We start from the raw sequence: 23,092 nt of genomic DNA on the forward strand, positions 1-23,092 counted from the left end.
CAACCTTGATTATTCCAGCTCTAGTAATACAGAAACCAAGATCCTGAGCTGAACAAATTCAAAGAGAAATGTCTGTCTTAGGAATAGGAAACTGCAGAATTAACAAAAATCTGGATCACAAACTGACTTCAAACACTTAAAATAAAATCACCAAATGAAGGATTCAGTGTTGGGTTCCTAAGACTTCTACCATGCTGACAGTTTCTGTGATTTAAAGAGACATGAATCTTGTTCTCAGAAATTCATTATGTAGCATTGTACACTAAAATACAGGATGCTGTTATACAACCAAGCATCTGGGGAGATTAATTCCGATTAAAAGAAAAAATCTCTGGGAAAAGCAGCTATTTAATAGAACAAGGATGACGGCAGAATAAACTACCGGATTTGTGCAACTGAATCAAGTTGGATGTTAGCAAGTATTATTTTACTAAATAACAAATGAAACAGAAATATTTACCTTGATCCTAAGAGATGCAGAGTACAAAGCTCCCAGTAATTCCCCACCAAAAAAAAAAAAAAAGAAAAAAAGAAAAAAAAAAGCAGTATCTTTACAGAGAGGGAGGACTCAAATGACCTGGAACATTCAGGACTATGTTTCTTCACAGTACCAAAGAAAAGGACTGCAGGAAAGCCACGTGGGAGGGTGTCCTGAGAGACGCGGTGCATGTGAACAAAGGGGCAGTCGAACTCAGGTTGCACTGACAGCTGTGGGCAACAACAGAGAACAGAGGCCAGGAGGAAGATACAGCCAGGCCAAGAGCAAAGTGAAAAATCCTCTGGCTGAGCTGGAGATAAAGACCATATAAGGATTCTCTTCCTATGTTGTACAGCTATCCTCCCACTACCTATAGTCACTTCAATGCTCCATCTCAACACGCGGTTAAGTAATTTCTGTATTACAGCTCTATTTCACCATTCTGAAATTCTACATAAACACTACATAATTAAAACAGCTAAAGCCTTCCCTGACAGTTTTCTTGCACTCATATATATATATATATATGTGCTCATTCTTCCAACTATGAAGCATCATTAGTACTTGCAAGAAGTCTGCTCCTTGCACTAAACAGAATTGCTTGGCTGATTTATAAGGCATTTACTGTAACTGCTTTTGGGCACAAACAAAGCAGTCTTTTTTTTTTTTTTTTTCCTTTTTCAGTAAAGCGTCAGAACTGTCAGAAGTATCCATTAGCATAGAATTTGTCCAAGAAGAATTCTATCGTATTGCTTTTCTTGTCTTTCCTGTAATAACAGCAATCTCAGACAAGGACATATGACTTGGCAGACATGCGAAGCAGAGATATCAGCCTAATATTCCAAGAACAAACTTAACTAGTGCCAGCAAGCTGACAGCTACAGTTCATGTGCATCTGCCGTTCCCAGGAACTGCACTTTGCAGAAGTGTGAAGTTAGACACTTAACAATTCTAACAAGTTAATATATGAAAGAAAAAATGCAGCACTCTGAACGCATATTAAAAGAAAACCAACTTTAATATGTTTTTTTCCAAGATCTAATATATAAATGCAGTGGTAATAACGTACTCTTCTTTTGTAAACTTGGATGAAATATATTGAAGTCCACTTTTCGCATATTACATAAATAATCATCTAAAGCAACCTAGAAAAGAAGGAAAAAAGCTTAGTCCATATGGTGCATATAAATAATTGGGCATTAAGTTTAAAAAGCAATACATGAAACCAAATGAGGAACCACAAAAAGGCTTGAGAATTTGCCTGTTTTACTAACTGGCAGCATAACCACCACATTCAAAGGATACAAAAAAGGCAGGTTTTGTGAAGAGAAGCATTATCTTCTACTAGACCAAACAGCAACTTATAAAAATAGACAAGATTTTGGGCCCTTGGAACAATGGTCTATGAATATACAGACATCTTGGGCGAAATGAGGTAGTTAAAGAAGAAGGATTAAAGCGTTCATCAAAACTACGAGGTTCCAGAGTGAGGCGCACAGTATGATTTTCACAAGTTTTAGGTATTACATCCTCCCAAAATAGACACATGAAGCATTAGTTAACCATGCTTAATTTGATACTCTTCACAAACATATTAGCACAGAAATGAGTCCATCACTTAAAGATTGCATGATATCACACCCACCGTACAGAAAAAAGCAGGGTATGCCTTCACAGGAACTTTCTTACTGAAAGACCTAGCCTGAAAGTAAATGGGGTAAGATGGGAGAAAAAAAAAAAAATCACAAAAAACAAATGTGCTTATCAGGAGAATTTAACATTTCAGATTAAACATCAAGTACTATATATAATGGTTAGAGCCAACAGACTGTATTACAAACTTCATTCCTTTTTATTTTGACATTCTGAAACTATAACTTTTCATTACGTTCAAGCTAGCATCATCCCTCCTTGTACACAAAATTACACAGAAAGTACGTAATACTGGGAGAGGCCTGCTAAAATTCTTCTGTGTTTTGACAACCTTACAGTTTACATATAATAAACCAAAGTAAATTAGCATCCCTCGTTCTGACAAAGTTCCAAGTTGCATCTGATTTAATAAATATGGTTTAACACTTTTTTTCCCCTGCCAAATAACTCTTCCCAAGAGACAGAAATAATGGAAGACCAGAAATGCATTTCTCTGAGTGCATCTTTTTGGTCCAGTGTTCCCATCATTCCCAGAAGCCCAGTTATGCTCCATTTACATTTATGAGACTCTGAAAGGATCTCAATGCCTCGGGTCCTCAGTATCTATGTATAAACAGAGTCTAAACCATGGCTGAATCAAATCTACAATTTAAACCCACGCACAACTCAGGTACATGTAACAGAGCTGAAGCAAATCTTCCTGTAATGCTTATTTATAAATACAAAATCCCTCCTTGTTTTGTCTTTTCTTACATGTTAAAAAAACCCAACCAACCCAACCAACCCTTTATGAATACTGATGAGTATGAATGAGTTTCTGGTAGTTTTCCATGGATGTTTCCAGACAACTGAGAAAATCAGGCTGAAACTTTAGTAGGGAAAAATACTGAATCTTTTCAGAGGGCAAATTATTTTAAAACTTCAAGATGTAGCAGAGTGAGAGAGAGTGTGTGAGTGCATGCATGTGTGTGTGTATATATATATATATAAAAATAAAAATGCTCTTCCCTGATCTAATGCTCTGCCTTACTATTATTAATTATGAGATGAAAAAAGAAAGTACCCTTGCTTGACCTTCTTAACCTGGAATGGGTTGCAGAAAGCATGTTATCTTCCTTGGTAGATTGAGTCCATAATGATCTAACATAATTGAGATAAATGCAAAAAGCCAAAAGGAAACCTTCTTTTTATAGAGGAATGGGAGAGGGAGTACTTAAGAGAAAGAGGGGGAACATGTAAATGTATTCACAGGCTTTCAAAAGGATCACTGTGGGACTGGCAGACCACTTTTATTATATGCTTTTGTTCTAATAAAATACACAATTCCTAAAGAAAACTGCAATCTTCATTACCTTATTTTGCCCTCTGCTGGTCATCAGTTGCAGCATCAGGAAGAGCTGACCACAATTCAGAAACTTTTCTTCCAAGATTAAGTGCCACATTACTACAATATGCTTCATGTAACATCATTAATCCTTAATTTAGCATTTAAGGATTATATTTCTTCTGACTGTGAAATGGGCCTGGTAACTGTTACCCTCATCCTCCAAAATATGTGGTTTGTGTAACAAACACTGAGATTGTTGAAGCCTCTCTGCAGGTTTAAACTTTACCCTACCCTGTAATTCCAACTAAGACAGAGGGTAAGTGGCTGAAAAGACACTCAGGCAAAACAAGAGGGCGATTTTATATGGGAGAACACGATGTGTTTGAAGGCATCAGCCCATTACGTTCACCTAAAGTCTTGAAATACGCAGCAAATGTTGCCAGCAAAAGCCCATTTCATCCATTAGGGGAGAAAGTATCTTTATCCTTGCATTAACAAAGACCATCTGATTATCAAGGAGGCTAATACCCTGCTATTACTGCCAGTTATTGCCAGTTCAAGTGATTTGAACACTTTAGAGAACCTGCACTGCCAATTATTCTTCACTGATGATGGAAGCTGGAAACAAGTATTCAAAGAGGAACTTTTTATTTTAATTAAGCTGATGATAACCCATCCATTTAAAAAAAAAAAAAAGTGGGTAGGGAGAATGCCAAGATCAACATTCAATTGAATAAAATGCTAATGCTGCCCTGATCTGGTTTCCTTGTGTTTATACTTTTCTGAATAGCCTCCAAGTACATGATCACATTGCATATTTTCCATAGGACCCTTCCAGTGCATAACATGGGCAGGACTCTAGGAACGGAGTGGGAAGGAAGGGGTGGTAAGGTTCTGCCCGTTCTCTTCAGAAGCTGGTTGGTGCGTTGGGAGCCAGGGGACCAACACGCTTGGAATTATCAAATTATCTGAAAGGATCTGAAGAACTGAATTCTCTCCCTGCTTCTGTCCCAAAGTTTCCATGCAATACCAGCAACCAAATTTTAAACAGCTGGACAATAAATACATATTGCTCATTTTCCATGCCTCCCATCCCTGATATGAAGCATTTCAGGCCAGGCACTTGGCATTTTTGAAAGCCACAGCTGCAACCAAAGTCAACTGGTTTTATATGCTGTGCATTATGGGTTGAGGGGTAGGGAATAAAAAAAAAAATCAAAATATTTCAGCTTGAACAAAGGGAGCGGACAGTTTTGACCTTGCATTTTCTTTGTCTCTGTTCCCTGCTTCTAAATGGAATAAGCAGTTTCCCTGGGCATGTGACAACAAAACCTGAGACATCAGATGAAACAACATGAACAGGAATGCATTAAATGCAAATTATAAATAGTCTGTATCAAAAATAAAGCCCAAGGCTACATATTATTAACAAAAAAACCCCCCATTAATCAACTAACTAACCACTGACTGGACAAACCAGGGATGCCTCATTTTACCTTCAGAAAAATGAAGAAAGGCTCTTCTACCTCTATTGCATAAAACGCTGTGATCACAGGTAACACTGCAATTGAGGATTATATTAATGGTGTAAAGAAATGCCAGATTTGTCTCTGCATTTACTTTGAAGTGGTTATCTTTTCAGACTACCTTGATTGGAAATATTGGGTGCAATACTCAAAGTATACGCGTACATATTCTTGCAGACATAAGAAACCCTTCACAGTGCTTCTTGCAAGTTTTGTTTTCCAGATAAAGGCAGACACAGCATTGCTGATGAAACATTCTTTTGCTTTTGTATTATGTACCAACAAGCAATTCAGAGTGTAGCTAAAATAAGAGCATAAAATAAAAATAGAATAGGACTCTGCAGTTCTTCGGGATTCATTATCCACTGTTCCAAGCAAATAAAGTCTTTCCTAATTCACTTGGCTGTGAGCCAGGAAAGAAATAAACAGAAAGCACTTTTCCCAACATAGCTTTGAGTATGGCTGGTCATGTTAGGGAATGAATCTCCCCCTCCCACACAGACTAACCAGCAGTTAAAGGCAACGTGCTCTCCTTTCCTGGCAGCCATTCCACTGGGCTGTGAAATGCCATATGCAAAAATGCTTTCTATGGTGCTGATCCCATGCTGGCATGTAGTTGCATTTGTAAAAGTCTGCTTGAAGTTTCTCTTCCAGTAATAAAGCTTTTAGGCAGTATTTATATCTATGCAATTGGACCTGGCTGTGAGTAAATTGCCTCCTGTACATACAGATAAATATAATATTCGTACAGAAGTAGTTGTAATATTTAAAGGTTTTGTGTGGTGGTTTGTTGTTTTTTTTTTTTAATTTAAACAAAGTAATTAAAGGTAAAATATTTAAAATTAAGTATGCAGCTGTAAGTCTTCTAACAACACATATGCACAATGCTTTGTGAAGATTAGCATCAATTATGTTTATTTAAATAAATAAAAGGGAAAGAGTCTCACATGTTCTAGATGAATATGGGCCTGGCTGGCAATGTCATAAATTACATCTCTCACATTTTTCTCTTGCTTGCCTCTTATGAAATCCTCTTGTGAAACTCCATGCTAGACATAGGAAGGAAAAAAAAAAATCACAGAGAAAAAACCCTCAATAAATATCGTTTCCATTTTAGCTTCTCAAAAACCTGTCCCAGCAACCAAACTAATGACACAAGACTGAAACAGCCTAAATGTTTTACCACTGCCGCCTCCTTTTTTATTTCCCTTTTTGTCAATCATTTTGAAAAAAAAAAAATCAAGAGAACAAAGAGAACAGTTGGTACAGACTCTCTCTGCATGAGTTTGCTCTCTAAAGACTTTGTGGTCAGTCAGATAACCAAGTCTGATTTTAAAGTTTTGGGAATTTAGATCAGTTTAGATGCCCAATTTTTAAAACCATAATCCAAGAATCAACGTTAAGCAGAAGACAGGAACAACTAACACAGATGCCAATCTGGTTTATGAAGTCATTATCTTGTAATTGGTGTGCACCACCAGGCTTGCAAAAAAACCAAAGAAAACCAAAAACCCCAAACAAACCCACTCCACAAAACCAAACAAAAAAACCCAAACCCAACAGAATAAACCCACCACCCCCCAAAAAAAAAACCCCAAACTTATTCTTTGACTATAGTGACCAATGTAAGACATAATATGGTATATTCAGAATTGCACCAGTTGCCCATTGTTCTCAACAACACTCAGGCACGTGAAAGCTATGTAAAGGCAGGCAGGTAAATAGGCTTCACAGGAGATCACTAGAACTCTGTGATACTTGCGCTGGCAATGCTTACGAGATGCTCAGTCTGCACAGAAGGGATGCAAGCTGTTTTTACAGTTTCGCTATAAAACACCTTCCGTGGCAAGGAATGACTGTGAATTTTCAGGCTATGTTTGAAAAGCTAAAAACTTGGAAGGCCTCCCATACAATCCAGTCCCAGAAGGGCTGAAAGCAGGGAGCAGCTCCTTTCTGCAGTCTTATAACCCTTACCTATATTAGTATCTGCGGTTTTTACAACTGCCTAAACTACTAAACTTCAAATCAAAACTTTCAATTGTATTGATACTCGGAAAATACTAACACAACTGCCTTAAGCATCACCATAATTACATAAATTTTGGTTAAAGTATAAAAAGAACAGCATTAACATTTAAAAATAAAGACTGGAGATGAAGGAATAACAGCTGCGATGCCTACAGGTCTAGCCAGAGAACATTAATGAAAAAATTTGAGCTTTAATCCCATTTTATCCAAATTGCAAGATCTGCTTAATTCCAATGCAAATTACGTGTACAGTTTAAATTGGAGGACTATACCATCTCCTACAGCAATGTATGGAATGTATGCTTATAGCTATCAAATATATAACAAAAAAAACCCCCACCACCCAAAAATCCAAAAAGCCAAAACCACTAGCACATTTATGAAAAGGTAGTAAAGAGAAACCCGAGAATGTTGTTGAGAAGTAAAATTTTTCACAGTGCTTCCTTCATGGGGGTAGGAAAAGAAAAAAGAAAAAAAAAAAATCCCCCAAAACCCAAGCCCCATTCCACATGTGTATTACTACACATTAATGGAAAAACTCCTGAAAGCTAACATACTACTACATTTAATTAAAAGAATAAAAAGAAAAACCAAACCAGAAATCCTAGAGTTTCATGAAGGTGACTCCTCTTACCTCCCACAAGACATAAAACCATGACAATGGCATATTACTAGGCCATATCAGAAAGAGTTAAAGAAAAAAGGTGTTCTGTTTCTGGCCTAATAAATTATGATCTAATATGTAGCGTTGAGAGACACAGTTCGAAACCCTATACTGTTCAATTCCAGATAACTTGTTTCTCTTACCAACATACAAATGTCCATGGGAAGAAAGACCTTTTGTCTTGTACTGTGATAGGGAGTTGCTCTTAAACAGGTAACTATGCCTTGCGCTTTCCCAATGTGACTGGCTGCATGGTCAGCATGGATGTCCCTCACACCTAAAATTGCAGAAATAATATGTTTAGAAACATACTGGCAGGCGTTTTGAGAGGTATAGTCTTCCCTGATGCATATCAGAGTCATATTTAAGGAAAGCTAAGTGCATTGGTCCATGACAGGACTGTGTATGTTCATAAATTGCCTTGAGATCTCATCTGAGGTGCAAAGCAGCAGGCAAATTCATTGATTTTCACATTCAGGAGCAAGATGCCTCTTAGCTTGTTGCAGTTTCTGCAAAGGGTATACTTAGCAGAGTGGCACCTATTCAGATATAATACATCAGTACACAAACTCATTTTCATTGGCATGTTCCCTCCCAGGATAACAGTATTCCAAGAACTGTTTTTCTTGCCAGAAAAAGTCATTCAAGTGTGAGATTCCTGACAAGCATTAATGCTTACAGCGTGGTTTCATGATTAGCTGCAGCTGATTCAGCAGTGTACTGAAGCCAGACAGAATGATCCTATGCTTCCCCCCTCTGCGAACCTGTATTTCTGCCACCTCCCTTGTGCTGTCACGGGCAATGAGGCAGCAGAATGGCAAATTGAATCAGATCACCAAAGCAATGGAAAACTAACTTTAGTTACTACATGGTCACACAACCGTGAGAACTGGAAGAGGGAGATGAATGGGGCAGAGCAGCACCATCACTCCTCATGGCAAGACCATGCAAGATTGGCTTAGACTGATCATAAAGCCATAATGTTTTCAGAGGACTGACCTGGGATAAAATGAAAATTTAAAGGAACTGAAATTAAATTCACAAAAACTCTAAGAGAAGCAGCATTCTACAAAGAAAGAAATGAGGATACAGGAATTATAGACCAAGAGCCTAACTGACATCGGAAAATGATACTGGGCATGCCAGATTCACTGCCCAAGCCTGCCTCAGCCTTGCGTGGGTCTCAGAGCCCTTTGTGAAACAGTGACTATAGGTAGACTACATGGACTTATTTTGGCAATGGCAGCAGAAAGCAGTGTGGCTTGGAGGAAGCAACAGATATAACTTATTGATACTGTCTGGGCAGCTCAGGCTTTACATATAACTAGGAATTAAAAAAAAAAAAAAAAAAGCTTAAGTTAGCAGGTACTCATGCTCAACCTGGGAATACATCCCAAAAATGAGGTTCTGAAGAGGTTTAACAAAATTCTTGAGTAGTACCAGATTCCTAACTACTTAGGCAATGAATCAGAGCACAATATTAATATTTTTAAATGACAGGACCTGGGAGGAAGTACCAGGATTTTGGATAACAAGATTACCGGTCAGAATGCGCTTGACAAAAGAAGTGACCCAAAATCGGTAAGAATAAAGCAGCACTACTACTGGGAGAGGTACACACAAACTGGAGACAGGTCAGGAATAAAGAAACTAAAAAGCACAAGAAATTTGGCAAACATGGCCTATAATGAAACTAGGTCCCCCTCATCTAGAAAAGACTGCTGATGGGAAACACCAAGAAAAGGGCTGTGTTCAATTATTTTCTCCATTTATGGAAAAAAACCCTGCAGAAGTTAACTGTTTAATATGCAGTGAAGGAGATTTTTGCTTAGATATTTTGTTACATTGGTATATTTAAGAGAAGATAAACACGACAATAGGGCACCTAGAAAATCCAGAGCCCTCATAACAGATTTTCAAGAGGAGGATCATCTGACTTGTATCAGGAGTGACCCAAGCATGACAGAACTTCTTCAGGATCGAAGACATTTCTCAGAATGGAAGATGCTGATATTTCTCATACTTCTACATTTTTTCAGTCAGAAGTTCAGAAAGACACTTGCAACATTTCACTGATTTCCTACTGAGGAAGAGAACATCAGATGTTAAGAGACAGGTTCCTCATTTCTTCCTAAGAATGTGCTCACCATATCTCCCTACTTTTTAAACTCTTAACCTCAGCATTGGCCTTCCATCAGGCTACTCCGATAAGCAAAAGGAAAATATTGCTACTATAATACTAAATATTATCAAATAATAATAATTCTCATGCTTTGTTTACATTGGAGCTCATATAGGGAATACTTCCCTAATGCAACAGATACCTAGAAGAAAGTCATCCTTTTCTTCACTGCAAACAAAGAGTTCTTTCCCAATCTGTGACTCTCATATTAGACGTGACACAGATACTAGCTCTTAACCACAAGGATCCTATTACCTTTGTTGCAATTCTTCTAGCTATTCGATTATTGATATTTAACCTACTTTTAAGAAGGGGAGAGGATTTGGACCCAAATTTACAACATGACCAAGGGAAGCTTATAGGTTGTCAAGTCACCTGTTTCAAGATAACCAGTGTACATCACTGCAATATAGAACAACAGCTGCAGAATGACTACAGCATTTTGTATTCTGACAAGTTCTGGAGCACAAGTCTTATGAAGAGCAGCTAAGGGAACTGGGGTTGTTTAGCCTGGAGAACAGGAGGCTGAGGGGAGACCTGATTGCTCTCTACAACTACCTGAAAGGAGGTCATAACGAGGTGGGTGTTGGTCTTTTCTCCCAAGTAACAAGCAATAGGACAAGAGGAAATGGTCTCAAGTTGTGTCAGGGGAGGTTTAGATTGGACATTAGGAAAAATGTCTTCACCGAAAGGGCTGTCAATCATTGGAACAGGCTGCCCAGAGAGGTGGTGGAGTCACCATCCCTGGACGTGTTCAAAAAACGTGTAGGTGTGGCACTTCAGGACATGGTTTAGTAGACATGGTGGTGCTGGGTCGACAGTTGGACTTAATGATCTTAGAGGTCTTTTCCAACCTTAAGATTCTGTGATTCTAAGTGGGACAATTGGAAAACACGGTGAAGAGCTGCATTTACCACAGTCTGTAACAGGAGCAAGAAAAAAGTGTTAAGCCGCACAGAAAAGAGCGGTAGGAAACCGCACTTCGATGAGCTTTCCACTGAGCAGCTTCTAAGGAAAGTATGTAGTTCTAGGACAGGTACATTAAGATTCCAAATTTATGGTTGAGCGTTCAAAAGACATCTGAAGTATTACCTAAGACAACTTTTACTGAAATTAAACTACAGTGCAAAAAGAGTGAGTTTTTTTGAAACATCAATAAATATTGTACCTGCACTAATGAGTCATCAACAAAATCTAAAAAGGGGAAAACACCTACCCAGCATTTCCAAGGTGAGGTACAAGAGAGCGCTCTGAGTGTTCTCAGCATACATTTCAAGCTCCTGGATGTTACGGTACGCTCTATCATCCAAATTTTTCTCCTGTAATATGAACACAGAACTTCAGTAAAATGTAAATATAACTGCTATTTGTGCAAGTTTATTATTACAGCCAGGTCAGCCTAATCCACTATTAGAAAAAAAAAAAAAAAGGACATAATTAAGAGATAGAAAGAGTATAAACTCAGATAGAAGTAGTCATTAAAGCTTACAGCAAGTCTAATTTCACCAAATAACAACATGCAACTGCAGCCAAGCTGGAGCAAAAATAACTTCTGCAATAATAAGAAATTTGAATTCTTCATAAAAAATACAGCCAAACCAAAACATCATATGGTATTCTTAAACTACAGGGTTGCCAATTTTAATACTTAAATTGCATCTGAGGCACAGAGAAATTTAGATAAATAGGAATGTAATTTTTAAAACATGCACAAAAATCAATCCATCAAATACACATATAAGTTTCAAAGTCATATGCAAATATCCCAAAAAATGTAACACCCTCCATCATTCTTCCTGTCCCTAGGGGCTTTTGTGGTTAAAGCATACCAGTCTTAAGATTAAAAACCAATCTGAAGATTAAAAAAACTCTGAAGTCTTTCATAGCAATGACACTCCACAAGTAATTGACAATCAATTTTTTCAAGGTCTAACTTTACAAGACACCAACTCTAGCAGCAAAGCTAGCGTAAGAAATTCCTGCCCTCAGCTGTTCATTCTTGCCCTTGTGTCAAGAGTTGGTGGCAGCATCACTGTACCAGTGAAATTCTTCCTCTTGTTTTTTCCCCAGAAAAAGGGGAATGCTCCAATTTACAGCACTGCTTAGAAAAAAACTCCACAGCCATCATAAGGAGAAGCAGCAAAGTGTAACAGAAAGGTTCGGATGGGTCATTTAATTTTTGAGATTTTAGATCCATGACTCATCACAAGAGAAGCCTATTTAGGGGCAAAATTGACAAGGTAAGAAAAGAGGTGAGGAGGAGTAAGATGATGCCAATGATGTAAATTTGTGCAACCTTTTGCAATATGGAAGATGTCCTTTCTCTTGGGGCAGGATTGCAATGGCACAAAAAGAGACCATGTATGAGTTTCTCTTCTTGCACACCTTGATTTCCATTTCTATTAACATGTAGTTTTCCAGAATTCTTAACAGTTGCATATGGAGACCATAATACTTAATCCCAAAGGATGGAACATACCCCATTACATACAAAAAGGTATCTAAGTGTAACTCCCAATGGATTGCCTCTAGGGGTAACCACTTTAAAGCAGGAACAGAGACAGGCAATAGAAAACACGAACACAGATACACTGATTATCAGAGCAGGGAACAAGAAAGATGTGGACTCACAAACTACATCTATTTTAAAGCAAAAATAAACAAAGGATTCTATTAGCCATTTTGGCCAGAAAGAGCAGAAATTATGAGTAGGGGCATCAAGGGAGAATTAAAAGGAAATATAGCAATACCATTCTTAAAGAGAAATACTACTGTCCAGAAAAGCTTTTGTTTTACACACAAGCACATAAAAATAAGGAGGGAAAAAAACCAAATACGATGAAAAACAGAATCACACTTTGAATGGTAAATACTTACTCTTTCATCAATGATCTTCATGAACCACATTTTAGTCAAGTTGTGCCTCTTGACAGCCTGAAAATTATGAAATAGAACATCCATGTCAATGTATACAAAGTGATAGTACTTCTGCATTCTGAAGGCTAAAATATATTTTAGATAATCCTTTTCTTACAGGGATTGTATTCACTGGGTTAAATCAAAAGTGGCATGTCAGTGGAAAATGAGAATCTTCTTGAAACACAAAAATTTTCAACTGGCATTTGTTACAAGTTGTTGCACATAAAAAATGAAATCTTGGATGTCAAGCCAGTTAACTAAAAGCATTTCTTTAAAAATATTTTTGAAAGTAATTTATTCTTTCACGGAGCCATACGGTCCCACAAAATATTTGCAGATCACTATGTTGACTGTCCAAAGAGAACACAGTTTCCTCCGGAGTCAAACAATAAAAAGATTTCTCCTGTACATTTTCAAGAAAACGTCAGTACAACATACCAATACGTACTGTAAACACAGCATCCTATTATGGTTTTGTTTAAAAAAGTATCCCACAGCATCTCATATTCACACATTCTTCCTTTGACTCTTATCTTGTATTTGACTTCCTTCCTGTACCATTCTATCAACTTACCTTCAATCCACTTACTTACACACACTGAATTTTGCAGATCACATTGTCAGAAAAGCTACAAACACACATAAATATTTATAAACAAAACGTATGGAGCAGATTTCTCACAATCTTAGCCTTTTTTTCAGTCTCTTTTTTACATCCATTATATTTGTAAGTATTTTTTCAAGGTTTGACAAGACTAGATCTTCTTGTTGATTCAACAAAATCTGCTTGAGGAAGTACTTGGTATGTGAAAATGCAAATTTTAAGTTACAACTACAAATGTCAGCTTTGCTTCTCTTTTGTTCATCTTGAGTATCATTTTGTAAATGAAATCCTTGAAATAGTCATAGGTCAAGACTCAAAGCACCAAACTGAGTTGTGCTAAATTATCCAATTTGTACATTACATCCATTTTGAGCTACCTTCCTTCAAACACACAGGTCCCCATTTTTCAGAAGTTTTGAAAATCGGCTTATTCCACAGAAATGGAGAGGCCTCATTTTTCATATGTTCAAAATGGACAGGTAAATAAAACCAAATATCATACAGCTGCCATGTAAGTTTATATTAGTCACTGAGAGTTGAGCTATTAATAATTCTAGAAATACTATTAAAGGCTATTTATATACTTTACTAGTGCACAAAACTCATGGAATCCAAATTTCAGTACTCTGGGATATACAAAACTTCAGGAACACATTTAACATGATAAATTAGTATTTCTTCTCAAAAATGAAAATTGTCCTCAGACAAACTCAAGATCAAGAAAAGAGTATACAGAAAATATGCTGTGCAAAACTTTCCAAATCCTTCTTTCTAAGAATTGCAGTGACATTCCTGGACATTTGTGAAGCTGTACTCTTCAAATAGGTCATTCTTGGGCTATTTGCTGAAATGGAGAAATAAAATCACATCTTGAGTGCAAAAGTCACTAGGTCAGGTTGGATTGTTAGTTTGCTCCAGCGCTCTGCAGTGTTCAGAGCTATAAGAGCTCCTGGAAATACTTTCTGAATTATTTTTTTCAGCATCTTATTTCACAACCAGTTCTGTTTGGATTGTCTTATATGGGTCTTCCTTTAGAGAAATCATATGTAAGGTAAAATCTTACCACAGAGATAGGTCAATTCTTTCTTCCACTTCATAACCAACTTTCTGTTTGTGAGAAAGGAGTATGACCAGCAGTCTTAGCTGTTGGAAAGGGTTGCAATTGATATCTCAGTATCTGAATAATTTACATCTGAATATTGTACTGGTTTTGGCTGGGATAGAGTTAAATTTCTTCACAGCAGCTTGTATGGGCCCATGTTTTGGATTTGTGCTGAAAACAGTGTCGATAACACACTGATGTTTTAGTTACTGTGAAGCAGTGCTTCCATGGTGCCATCAAGGCCTCTCTGCTCCTCACACTGCCCTGCCAGTGAGTAGGTTGGAGGTGCACAAAAAGTTGGGAGTGGACACAGTTAGGACAGCTGACCCCAACTGACCAAAGGATATTCCATACCATATGACATCATGCTCAACAATAAAACTAGGGGGAAGGTTGGCCTGGGGGGGGAGCTGCTGCTCAGGGACTGGTTGGACATTGGTTGGTTGGTGGTGAGCAATTGTGTTCATTTGCATCGCTTGTCTTTCTTGGGGTTTATTTTTCTTTCTTGTTTCCTCTTTTCCTTACAAATTTCATTTTTATTATTGTTATTTTTTTTAATTACGAAACTGGTTTTTATCTCAACCCACCAGTTTTTTATCTTTCTGATTCTCTGCCCCATCCCACCACGGAGGGGGGCAGTGAGCAAGCAGCTGTGTGGTGCTTAGTTGCCGGCTGGGGTTAAACCATGACAATGTTTCAGAGTTTTTTATAAGTTACTCTTCTGGTAATAAACATTTCTGCCTGGCATTAATACACACACAAGCAGCCTGAAATTAAAAGCGGTCAAAAGAACAGAATATATACAATCATACCCAAAACTAACTTGTACCTAACCCACTCAGACAACTAAATGAGAGGATATCTTCAGAAACAAAGATAAGTCAAACTACACTAAAGCAAGTTCCTCCTTGGAAAGGAGACAAAAGCATTTGGGCAGAAAACGATCTTGTTCCTGGGAAGTTTGCCATATGCTGGAAGAGAGACAGAAAGAAAGAAATAAAAAGCAAAGGCACAGACAGGTTGACATGCAAAACGACCAATTCTGCATTTTAATGTCTGCATTAAAATATCACCCTAGGCGCATCTTCAACTCCCACAATCCCATAAAAAGGCTCACAGCCTTTGCCAGTCTTCATTCTAACTGTACGAACGCTTTGTTGTGGCTAAGGCACACACTTTATCTGAGCTGGAGACACCTATGAATAGCTCTGGTCCTCCTAAAAGTGACTGTAACAGGTGTTTTTATTTTATTTTATTTCTTGGCTTTACCTATGTTTCCTCTTAGTTAAACAAACTATCTCCTTTAAATCCCAATTTTAATCTAAACATGAGCACTGACAGACAGGAACAAATGCTCACTTATGCTTTATTTCACATATGAAGGAGGAAGAGTCAGGGAGAGGCCACAGTTTCAGCACTGCCAAAAATCATTGAAAGAGGATTCAGAAAGGACTCATTTTTGTGGTCTCAGAGGTGCAGCAGAGTGGATGCAAATAGCAACAAGTGAAATACTCTAATCCCGCAGGAACTGCATTATTCTAACCCAATGCGTCCTGCTTTTTCCCAGGCTTTTAACAGGAACAATGCAGATGAATACTTGGATGAGGACTCCACATTTTACTGACTGTTTTTCAGCAGGTCCATAAACCTAACTACCGGTGGGATCTATGTTTACTGTGTTCAGCTATTGAGATGTAGACAAACTGCAGCTTTTCCTGTCCAGGAGCTCAGAGATCTTTAGTTTAAATGCAAGTTCTTATCTTACAAACTAGAGGCCTTATGGTAGCTGCTCTTTTTGGAAGGTTCTAAGACTTGCTGTGGTCCATGGCCCTAAGATGACAAGTTAGCAATGTATGGAATTTCCATCCCTGAAGAAATTAAAAATTCAACTTGATGTGACCCTGACAACCTAATCTTAACTTTGACATTAGTCCTTCAAGTGGCAAGTTGGACTACAAAACAACCAGAGATCCCTATAAATTGAATTATTCTGTGGTTTTGTGTCAGCATCAAGGGGAAATCCATTTACACTGCCTTCAGACCTTCAATCATCCACGAAACATATCAATGACAGTCCTAACTAGAAACAAAAAAATTTTGCAAGAAAGTCTGTTTCTCTGGCCATGAGCAGCAGAGGAACAGATCTGTAGGTGTACTTTATGTGTGATGTTCTACTGCCAGCAGAACTGAGGCATCTTGGTAAAAATAAACTGTTAAGTTCACAAGTATATTCCCCGTTACTCAATGCACACAGAAGGATCTGTGCAAAACATAATGCATAAATAGAAGTCATCAAGCAACTCTTCATGCAAGGAGAAGACTGTATTAAGATTCTTCCTATTATTCAGTAACTAGGTCTGAAGGTCTTGGGCTTTTCCTCATATCCTATTTACTAGTTTAACCTCTGTGCTTAGTCTCCTGTCTTTTTGTACAGCTTAATCTCTTCAGGCAGGACTAGCACTGGCTCACGAAAGTATACTTATGCACTTCACTTGCTATCAGCTTACAGCGTGCTACAATTTACTCTGTCCTTCACCTAAACAGAAAAGAAAAAAGCAGATTCTGACCCTCCAAGTAGGTCCTAACTAAATATCCTCCTTCTCCCACTCTGCTCTTTGGTTGTAGGTAACTGAAAACATAGAATTATAGAATCATTTTGGTTGGAAAAGATCTTTAAGATCATCGAGTCCAACCGTTAACCCAGCACTGCCAAGTCCAACCACTAAATCATGTCCCTAAGCACCACATCTACATGGCTTTTACATACCTCCAGGGATGGTGACTCCACCACTTCCCTGGGCAGCCTGTTCCAATGATTGACAGCCCTTTCGGTGAAGACATTTTTCCTAATATCTAACCTAAACCTCCCCTAGCATAACCTGAGGCCATTTCCTCTTGTCCTATTGCTTCTTACTTGGGAGAAGAGACCAACACCCACCTCATTACAACCTCCTTTCAGGTAGTTGTAGAGAGCAATAAGGTCTCCCCTCAGCCTCCTTTTCTCCAGGCTAAACAACCCCAGTTCCCTCAGCTGCTCCTCGTAAGACTTGTTGCTCTACACCCTTCACCAGCTTCATTGCACTTCTTTGGACAAGCTCCAGCACCAGCTCCATCACACACAAACACAATTTACATTACATTATCTATTTCATATAAAATAATGCTGTTAACTGTGCAACACAGCACACACAAAAGAATGACATTATTCCCCACAGTAACATTTTACTTAAGTGAATCTTAGGACAATAAAGGTATATTTTACCCTCCACAGCTCTGTAGCAACTGGCTGATGTGGTGGGTTGTCGCAGTATATATCTTCCACAGCCTCCCTCCAGAACTGCATTCGCATCAAACCCGTAGTCTTCTGAGTTATGGAGTCTTTAATCTGGAAAGGATACATCTGGAGTGAAATTCACAGTGTCTTTAAAGCACTTGGTCTATCAACACTGGAAAGACAGACACAGGACACAGCCAAACTCAGTAGGGAAAGTGCTCAGTTCTGAATTTCTGTTTACTCTTCAAAGCATATAAACACTACAGAGAGTTAAAAAAAAAAAAAAAAAATCTTCACTACAACCTGACTTTGAAACCCAGAGAAATTAAGTTCTGGGCGATCCTCACGTTGGCTTGCTTCCCAGCAGGAAAAGCAGCAGCGGTAACAGCAGCGAGGGCAGCGCCACAGGTTGGCAGAAGCGCAGCCCACAGAAGTTGATCTTGGATTCTGCTTGCTCAGCACATTTCCCAGATTACTCCTTTCTGGCAAGCATTACCAACTTTCCTGGTTGCACTGGCAGTTTCAGGCCACCTAGCAAAGGGGAGAGACTGCAGCCACTCCCCTCCCATAACTCTGTAATTACAAACTTCCCTCTTGGCAGCCTTTCCATCACCTAGCTTCTGCCAACAAAGACCTGGGACTTACTATATTATCCAAGCTTTTGACAGACCTACAGATAGGATGCAGTGGCTGCACTTGAAGCCAGGACATATATGCAATCACGTAACAGTATCAAGGACCACCGCCTGTTTGTTATCATTTAATTTTAAAATGCACGACAAAGAGGACAGTCAGAAAACCGGTACACAAAAAAAAAAATTGGGGGAGGCTGGCTACTTTCCAAGGGCCATTCAAAACTAGAGGCTTGTCTTGCACTATTTATTCATTGGCCCTTATAGTGCAAAAAGTTAATCTTGGCAAAACTCCACCTACTAGTGTAATTTAGTATATCAAAACTGTTATTTTACATTTCCAGAGTTCACAAATATATTTTAATACCTGCCTGAGCCAGTTCCACATTGAAGGCTCTCAAGGCTAAAGCAGAGGTTCGAGATTCCGCAGGTAACAGCAGAGAACACAGAAACCCTTCATAGTCACGCTTTCTATAAGAGGATGAAAAAATACATATATTATTTATAGCTCTATGTAACTTGGGTGTAGCTCTATGTAAACTAGGTGTGCTATTACTTAGCACTGAACTGCTAAAATAGAAGCAGTAAGTTATAGTTCAAAACTCTGACTTTGCAAAAGTAGCAGCTTTTAAGCTTATTTTAAAATAAGATAAACTCCAAGAGATAGGGGATGCTGTCTCAACTCCCAGTGCACCTCTCAAATCCAGATCTCTACATATTTGGCTAAGGCATGGAACAAGGCTGTGACAGAACTGCAAATAGAATCCAGATTGTCCAACTTCCAGACTTCTGTTCCAAACATGAAACCACATTTCTTTAAAAGATTGTGCTTGGGAGCTTGGCAGAAGAACGCTTGCTTAACCACTAAGTTGTTGTTTACTGGCAACTATATTCAAAGGACAAAAACTCCAGGTCTTGGCAGTTTTGCTGCAGGTAACTTGTTGCCAATCTAGAGTGATATGCCTTTGTTTGGCCACTTGGGTGTGCCATTAAATTAAAAACAATCACAGTGCACAGAATCATAAATTGCAAAATCATACATAACTGTAGCTAACAAAAACACTTGGTCACCTCTGAAAAGCTAAACTGCTTGTTTTGAACAACATTCTTGGGTACCTTCTGATAAGCCTGTAACCTGATTCTTCATTAGAACAAGACCAGCAACTCCAAGTGTCACCTTGAGAGTGGAGATGCAGGTGGACAAGTAAAACACATTTACTCATTTTCATGGTTTGCTGTTCTTACATGTACTCATATTTCTTTTGAATGTGAGCTTAAAATAGCAAAGCTTAAACCACAGGCTATTCAGGTTGCTACTTTTAGCAGCAAACAAAAAGGAAGTAAGATTACAGAGATTCTTACCCCTACAATACACAGCAGCTGATAACTAGCAAATGCTTAAAGCTTTCACAACAGTTGTGAAACTTGTTTTAGAGCTTGATGCAAATCCAGAAGCATCAACAAAAAAAAAATGTATCATTTGTGAATTTTAGCAGGCTTTAAAGGTCACCATATTAAAGAACAGAGGCATCGAACCTCCCTCAATTAAGACACCTTCTGGAAAGTATTATCAGCTCAAAACCTAGCATTTTTTTCAAGGCTGATTGTAGTAATACCCAGTATTGCCCACCCTGGGCAGACCTGCAAGGTTTACAGCCACATTTTCCCAGTTCTAGCTATGCAGTTTGCCTGGGTTGTTCACACAACACTGAACCACCTCTATTTCCATAAAGGAAACAAAGAAACACATTACACAAAGTATACAGCAGCAAAAGAGAGAGATGTCTTCCTTCTAGTAATGGTGCTGGAATGTTGGTTGTTTTGTTTTTCAATTATTCTAAGCTTAAAAATTAAGTGTAGCAAAAAATAGTTAAGAAAAAAAACACCAGAAGGAAATGTGAATTTTATGCTGACAGTGCACTCTTGGACCTAACAGTAGAAAAGCAAATCCATTAAGCTTCAGCCTGTAAAATAAAACTGATATTGCTATAGATCATGTTCCACCCCAACTCTCTTCATGTATTAGTGTAAGGAATGAAGAAAGGAGGGAATGACTTTAAGTCTGGTATGGACTATTTTTCATAGTTTCCCTCCCAAATAAGTATAAGCTTACATATGAACCCACACATGGAAGAAAAGTTGAATATGACCATTACTGGACTTTCAGTATAATGAATTTATTCCATGTTATAAAACTCCATAATACCATCAAGCCATAAGCATGTCTTCCAGAGCATACATCATAAACAGCAAGAGAGAGAACACACACCTACTAGGGAAATGTATTTTTAATCAAATAGCTTAAAGCTACTTTAAAGAGTTGTTTAACAGAAAAAGGAAACCCCAAGAGAAAGGACATCTTGCACATTGCAAAAAGTTGCACAAATCTACATTGTTAAAGCATAACTCAGTTGTTCTTCCTGATGTGTGGGAGATGCACATTCAGGACTGGGGAGTTGCTGACGCTTGTATAGCCTCAAGTGTTTTATTTCTTACTGAACAGTAACTCCTTCCTCTTCATTTTTTATAATTTCCATGCAATATATGAGCTACTGTGAACAGCAGCTTCAATTAAATGATGCCAAAAGCATCACCATCTCTCATTTTATTATTTTGAACGCCCTTGTGTTTTTATAAGTTTATATAAGTTTTATGTTTTAACAAAAATAACAAAAAGTTTTAATTCAACCATCTCGGCTTCTGTGCCTTAGAATGTAACTATTCTGTTCACAGTTGTTTGTTACTGTAAATGCTTTACCTGTATATGTTAACTTTACCTGTATATTAACTGTACATGCAGCCTCTGATCTCCTGCATAAAAGGTAAACAAATTCTGGGTAGTATAACTAGGAAAACAAAGCTGTAATATGAAGTTTTATCAAGGACAATGCAACCTGGCTATGCATTCTAATGCGTCTGTAAAGGTCTGTTGCTGGGTGCTGCACAGAAAGTTTAAGACTGAAGTAGGAAAACTAATGGAAAGAAATGTGACAAACATCACTGCTGACCACACAGAACCTTTGTATCTTTTACAAGCATCAGTCTGGAGAAGATGATTCTGTTCCACTTCTATACATGCTTGGAAGCCTTCTCCTTGCTTTTGTGAGTCATCTAGGACTACTGAGAAATTACTTAAGTCTTTGCAAAGAGACTTGTTTTTTTATTTTGTACCTCTGAACTCTCATGGACTAGAAAGCAGCTAAGGGGTCTTGCACATTGTTTACAGCCTAGAAGCCAAACAGGAAACATCACATGGCCTGGAAGTGCCTGAGCAATGCTCCTGCTCCTCTTAGGGCATTTTGGATTTGACCAAAAATGGATACTTTTGAAAACTAGACTTCCTCTCCCTCCTGCATTCAGGTCGGAGAAGCTATTTGAGCTGTCTGTCCAGCTGTCGGACTTCCTCTGTTTGTGCTTATTTCCAAGGAGTACTTGGGAAGCTTGGCTATCTCCCAGTGTCCAAGAAGATCTGAAAACATCCATTATTTTTAAACATCCACTTCACTCATCTTTCTCTCCAAAAAGCTGAGAAAAAGAAATGGAAACATTCAATATTTCAGAAGAAAAGCAGCTATGAAAGAAGCAGGAGGAGGAAAATTGCCGTTTACAGGTTATATCATCCACGTAGCTCAAGTATTTATCTAGTTTCCGTTGCTCCCCCCGAAAAGGCGAGCTCCCGGAGCAACCCCATCCACCGGCGCCGTTCACCTCAGGGCCGCCGTGGTTATTTTCGCGGCCAGACATGCCCAGGCAGGGCCGAGGGCCGCCGGGGGGAAACCCCAGTCAGCTTTTGCAGGAAACTCGGCAGCCTTTCCGTCAGGAGGGAAGCGCTCGCAGCCCTTCCTCAGACAGACTCCCTGACCCCTGAGGAGAGGGAAACCCACGCGTTTGCAGGCCTCCCCCAACCCCAGGCACTCACCGCACCAGCTCAGCGCAGTACTGCACCTCTCCTCCGGGCGCCGGGCGGCTCCAGCCTGCCGCTGCCGCCCTCCCGCCGCTAAGCCCTGGCCACAGGAGCCGGCCACGGGAGCCCGCCGCCCTCAGCATGCGGTGACAAGGCCTGTGCCGCAGCTCCCCCCGCGCCATGGCGGCGGCCGCCATAGTGCCCGCCGCTCCGCCCCTCCTGTCAGTCACCCCAACCCCGAGGGGCCTGCACGGTGTAAACGTTTAACGGAGAAAGTACCGGTAGATGGCACCCGAGAATGCGCGGTTTCGGCCCGGGGATTTGTTGGGAGCCATACGGCCTTTTGTTGTCCTGCAAATGGCGTCCGTTGTGCCGCTTTTGCCTCAGTTTCTCCGGGCTCCCGAGGTAGGCGCTGCTGGTAGTGGTTTGAGGTGAATTCCTCTGCTCCCTGGCAAAATAGACACTTGGGTTTTTAAACAGGTAGCCCCCCCCAAAAATGAGGAAGCTGAATGGTAAAAATCTCCTAGTTATAGGCAGTGTGGTATAGGAGACTTACAGGCGTAGCTGTAGGACTGACTGGGAAAAAGCCTCTGAGCCGGTTTGCTGTATGAAGGACCAGAGCAGGGGCTGCCTGGGCAGCACAGCTGACCACAGGGCTCAGTCCTCTAAAATGGTTTGTGTAAGTTTTGCAACAAAGGCTCTATTTCCTCCTCTTGGCTGGCAGAGGGACTCCATACTGTACAGGATGGCTGGAGTTTATATAGAGACAGAAGGGTTAGTCCTGTAGTCGTGGACAGAG

At 39.2% G+C, this 23,092-nt stretch overlaps 1 protein-coding gene across 7 annotated transcripts; it reads right to left on the minus strand.

The window, feature by feature from the left end:
* Positions 1-1,479: 1,479 nt before the first annotated feature.
* NDUFAF6 (NADH:ubiquinone oxidoreductase complex assembly factor 6) lies at positions 1,480-22,525 on the minus strand. Of its 7 annotated transcripts, none has more exons than XM_054815944.1 (9): positions 22,309-22,525; positions 18,761-18,860; positions 17,746-17,868; positions 12,736-12,792; positions 11,075-11,177; positions 7,820-7,953; positions 5,932-6,033; positions 2,124-2,180; positions 1,480-1,623 (listed from the first exon to the last, which is right to left on the minus strand). In XM_054815944.1, exons 1-9 carry the CDS (start codon positions 22,488-22,490, stop codon positions 1,495-1,497), a joined length of 987 nt encoding a protein of 328 aa, XP_054671919.1. In that variant the 5' UTR covers positions 22,491-22,525; the 3' UTR covers positions 1,480-1,494. The 7 variants fall into 7 exon arrangements, with proteins under 7 accessions (XP_054671919.1, XP_054671922.1, XP_054671925.1 ...); XM_054815947.1 differs by having other exon boundaries at positions 18,757-18,860; positions 22,335-22,471; XM_054815950.1 differs by having other exon boundaries at positions 22,335-22,354.
* Between the last annotated feature and the right edge of the window lie 567 nt (positions 22,526-23,092).

This window comes from Grus americana, chromosome 2, assembly GCF_028858705.1.
Source record: "Grus americana isolate bGruAme1 chromosome 2, bGruAme1.mat, whole genome shotgun sequence".
Taxonomy (NCBI): domain Eukaryota; kingdom Metazoa; phylum Chordata; class Aves; order Gruiformes; family Gruidae; genus Grus; species Grus americana.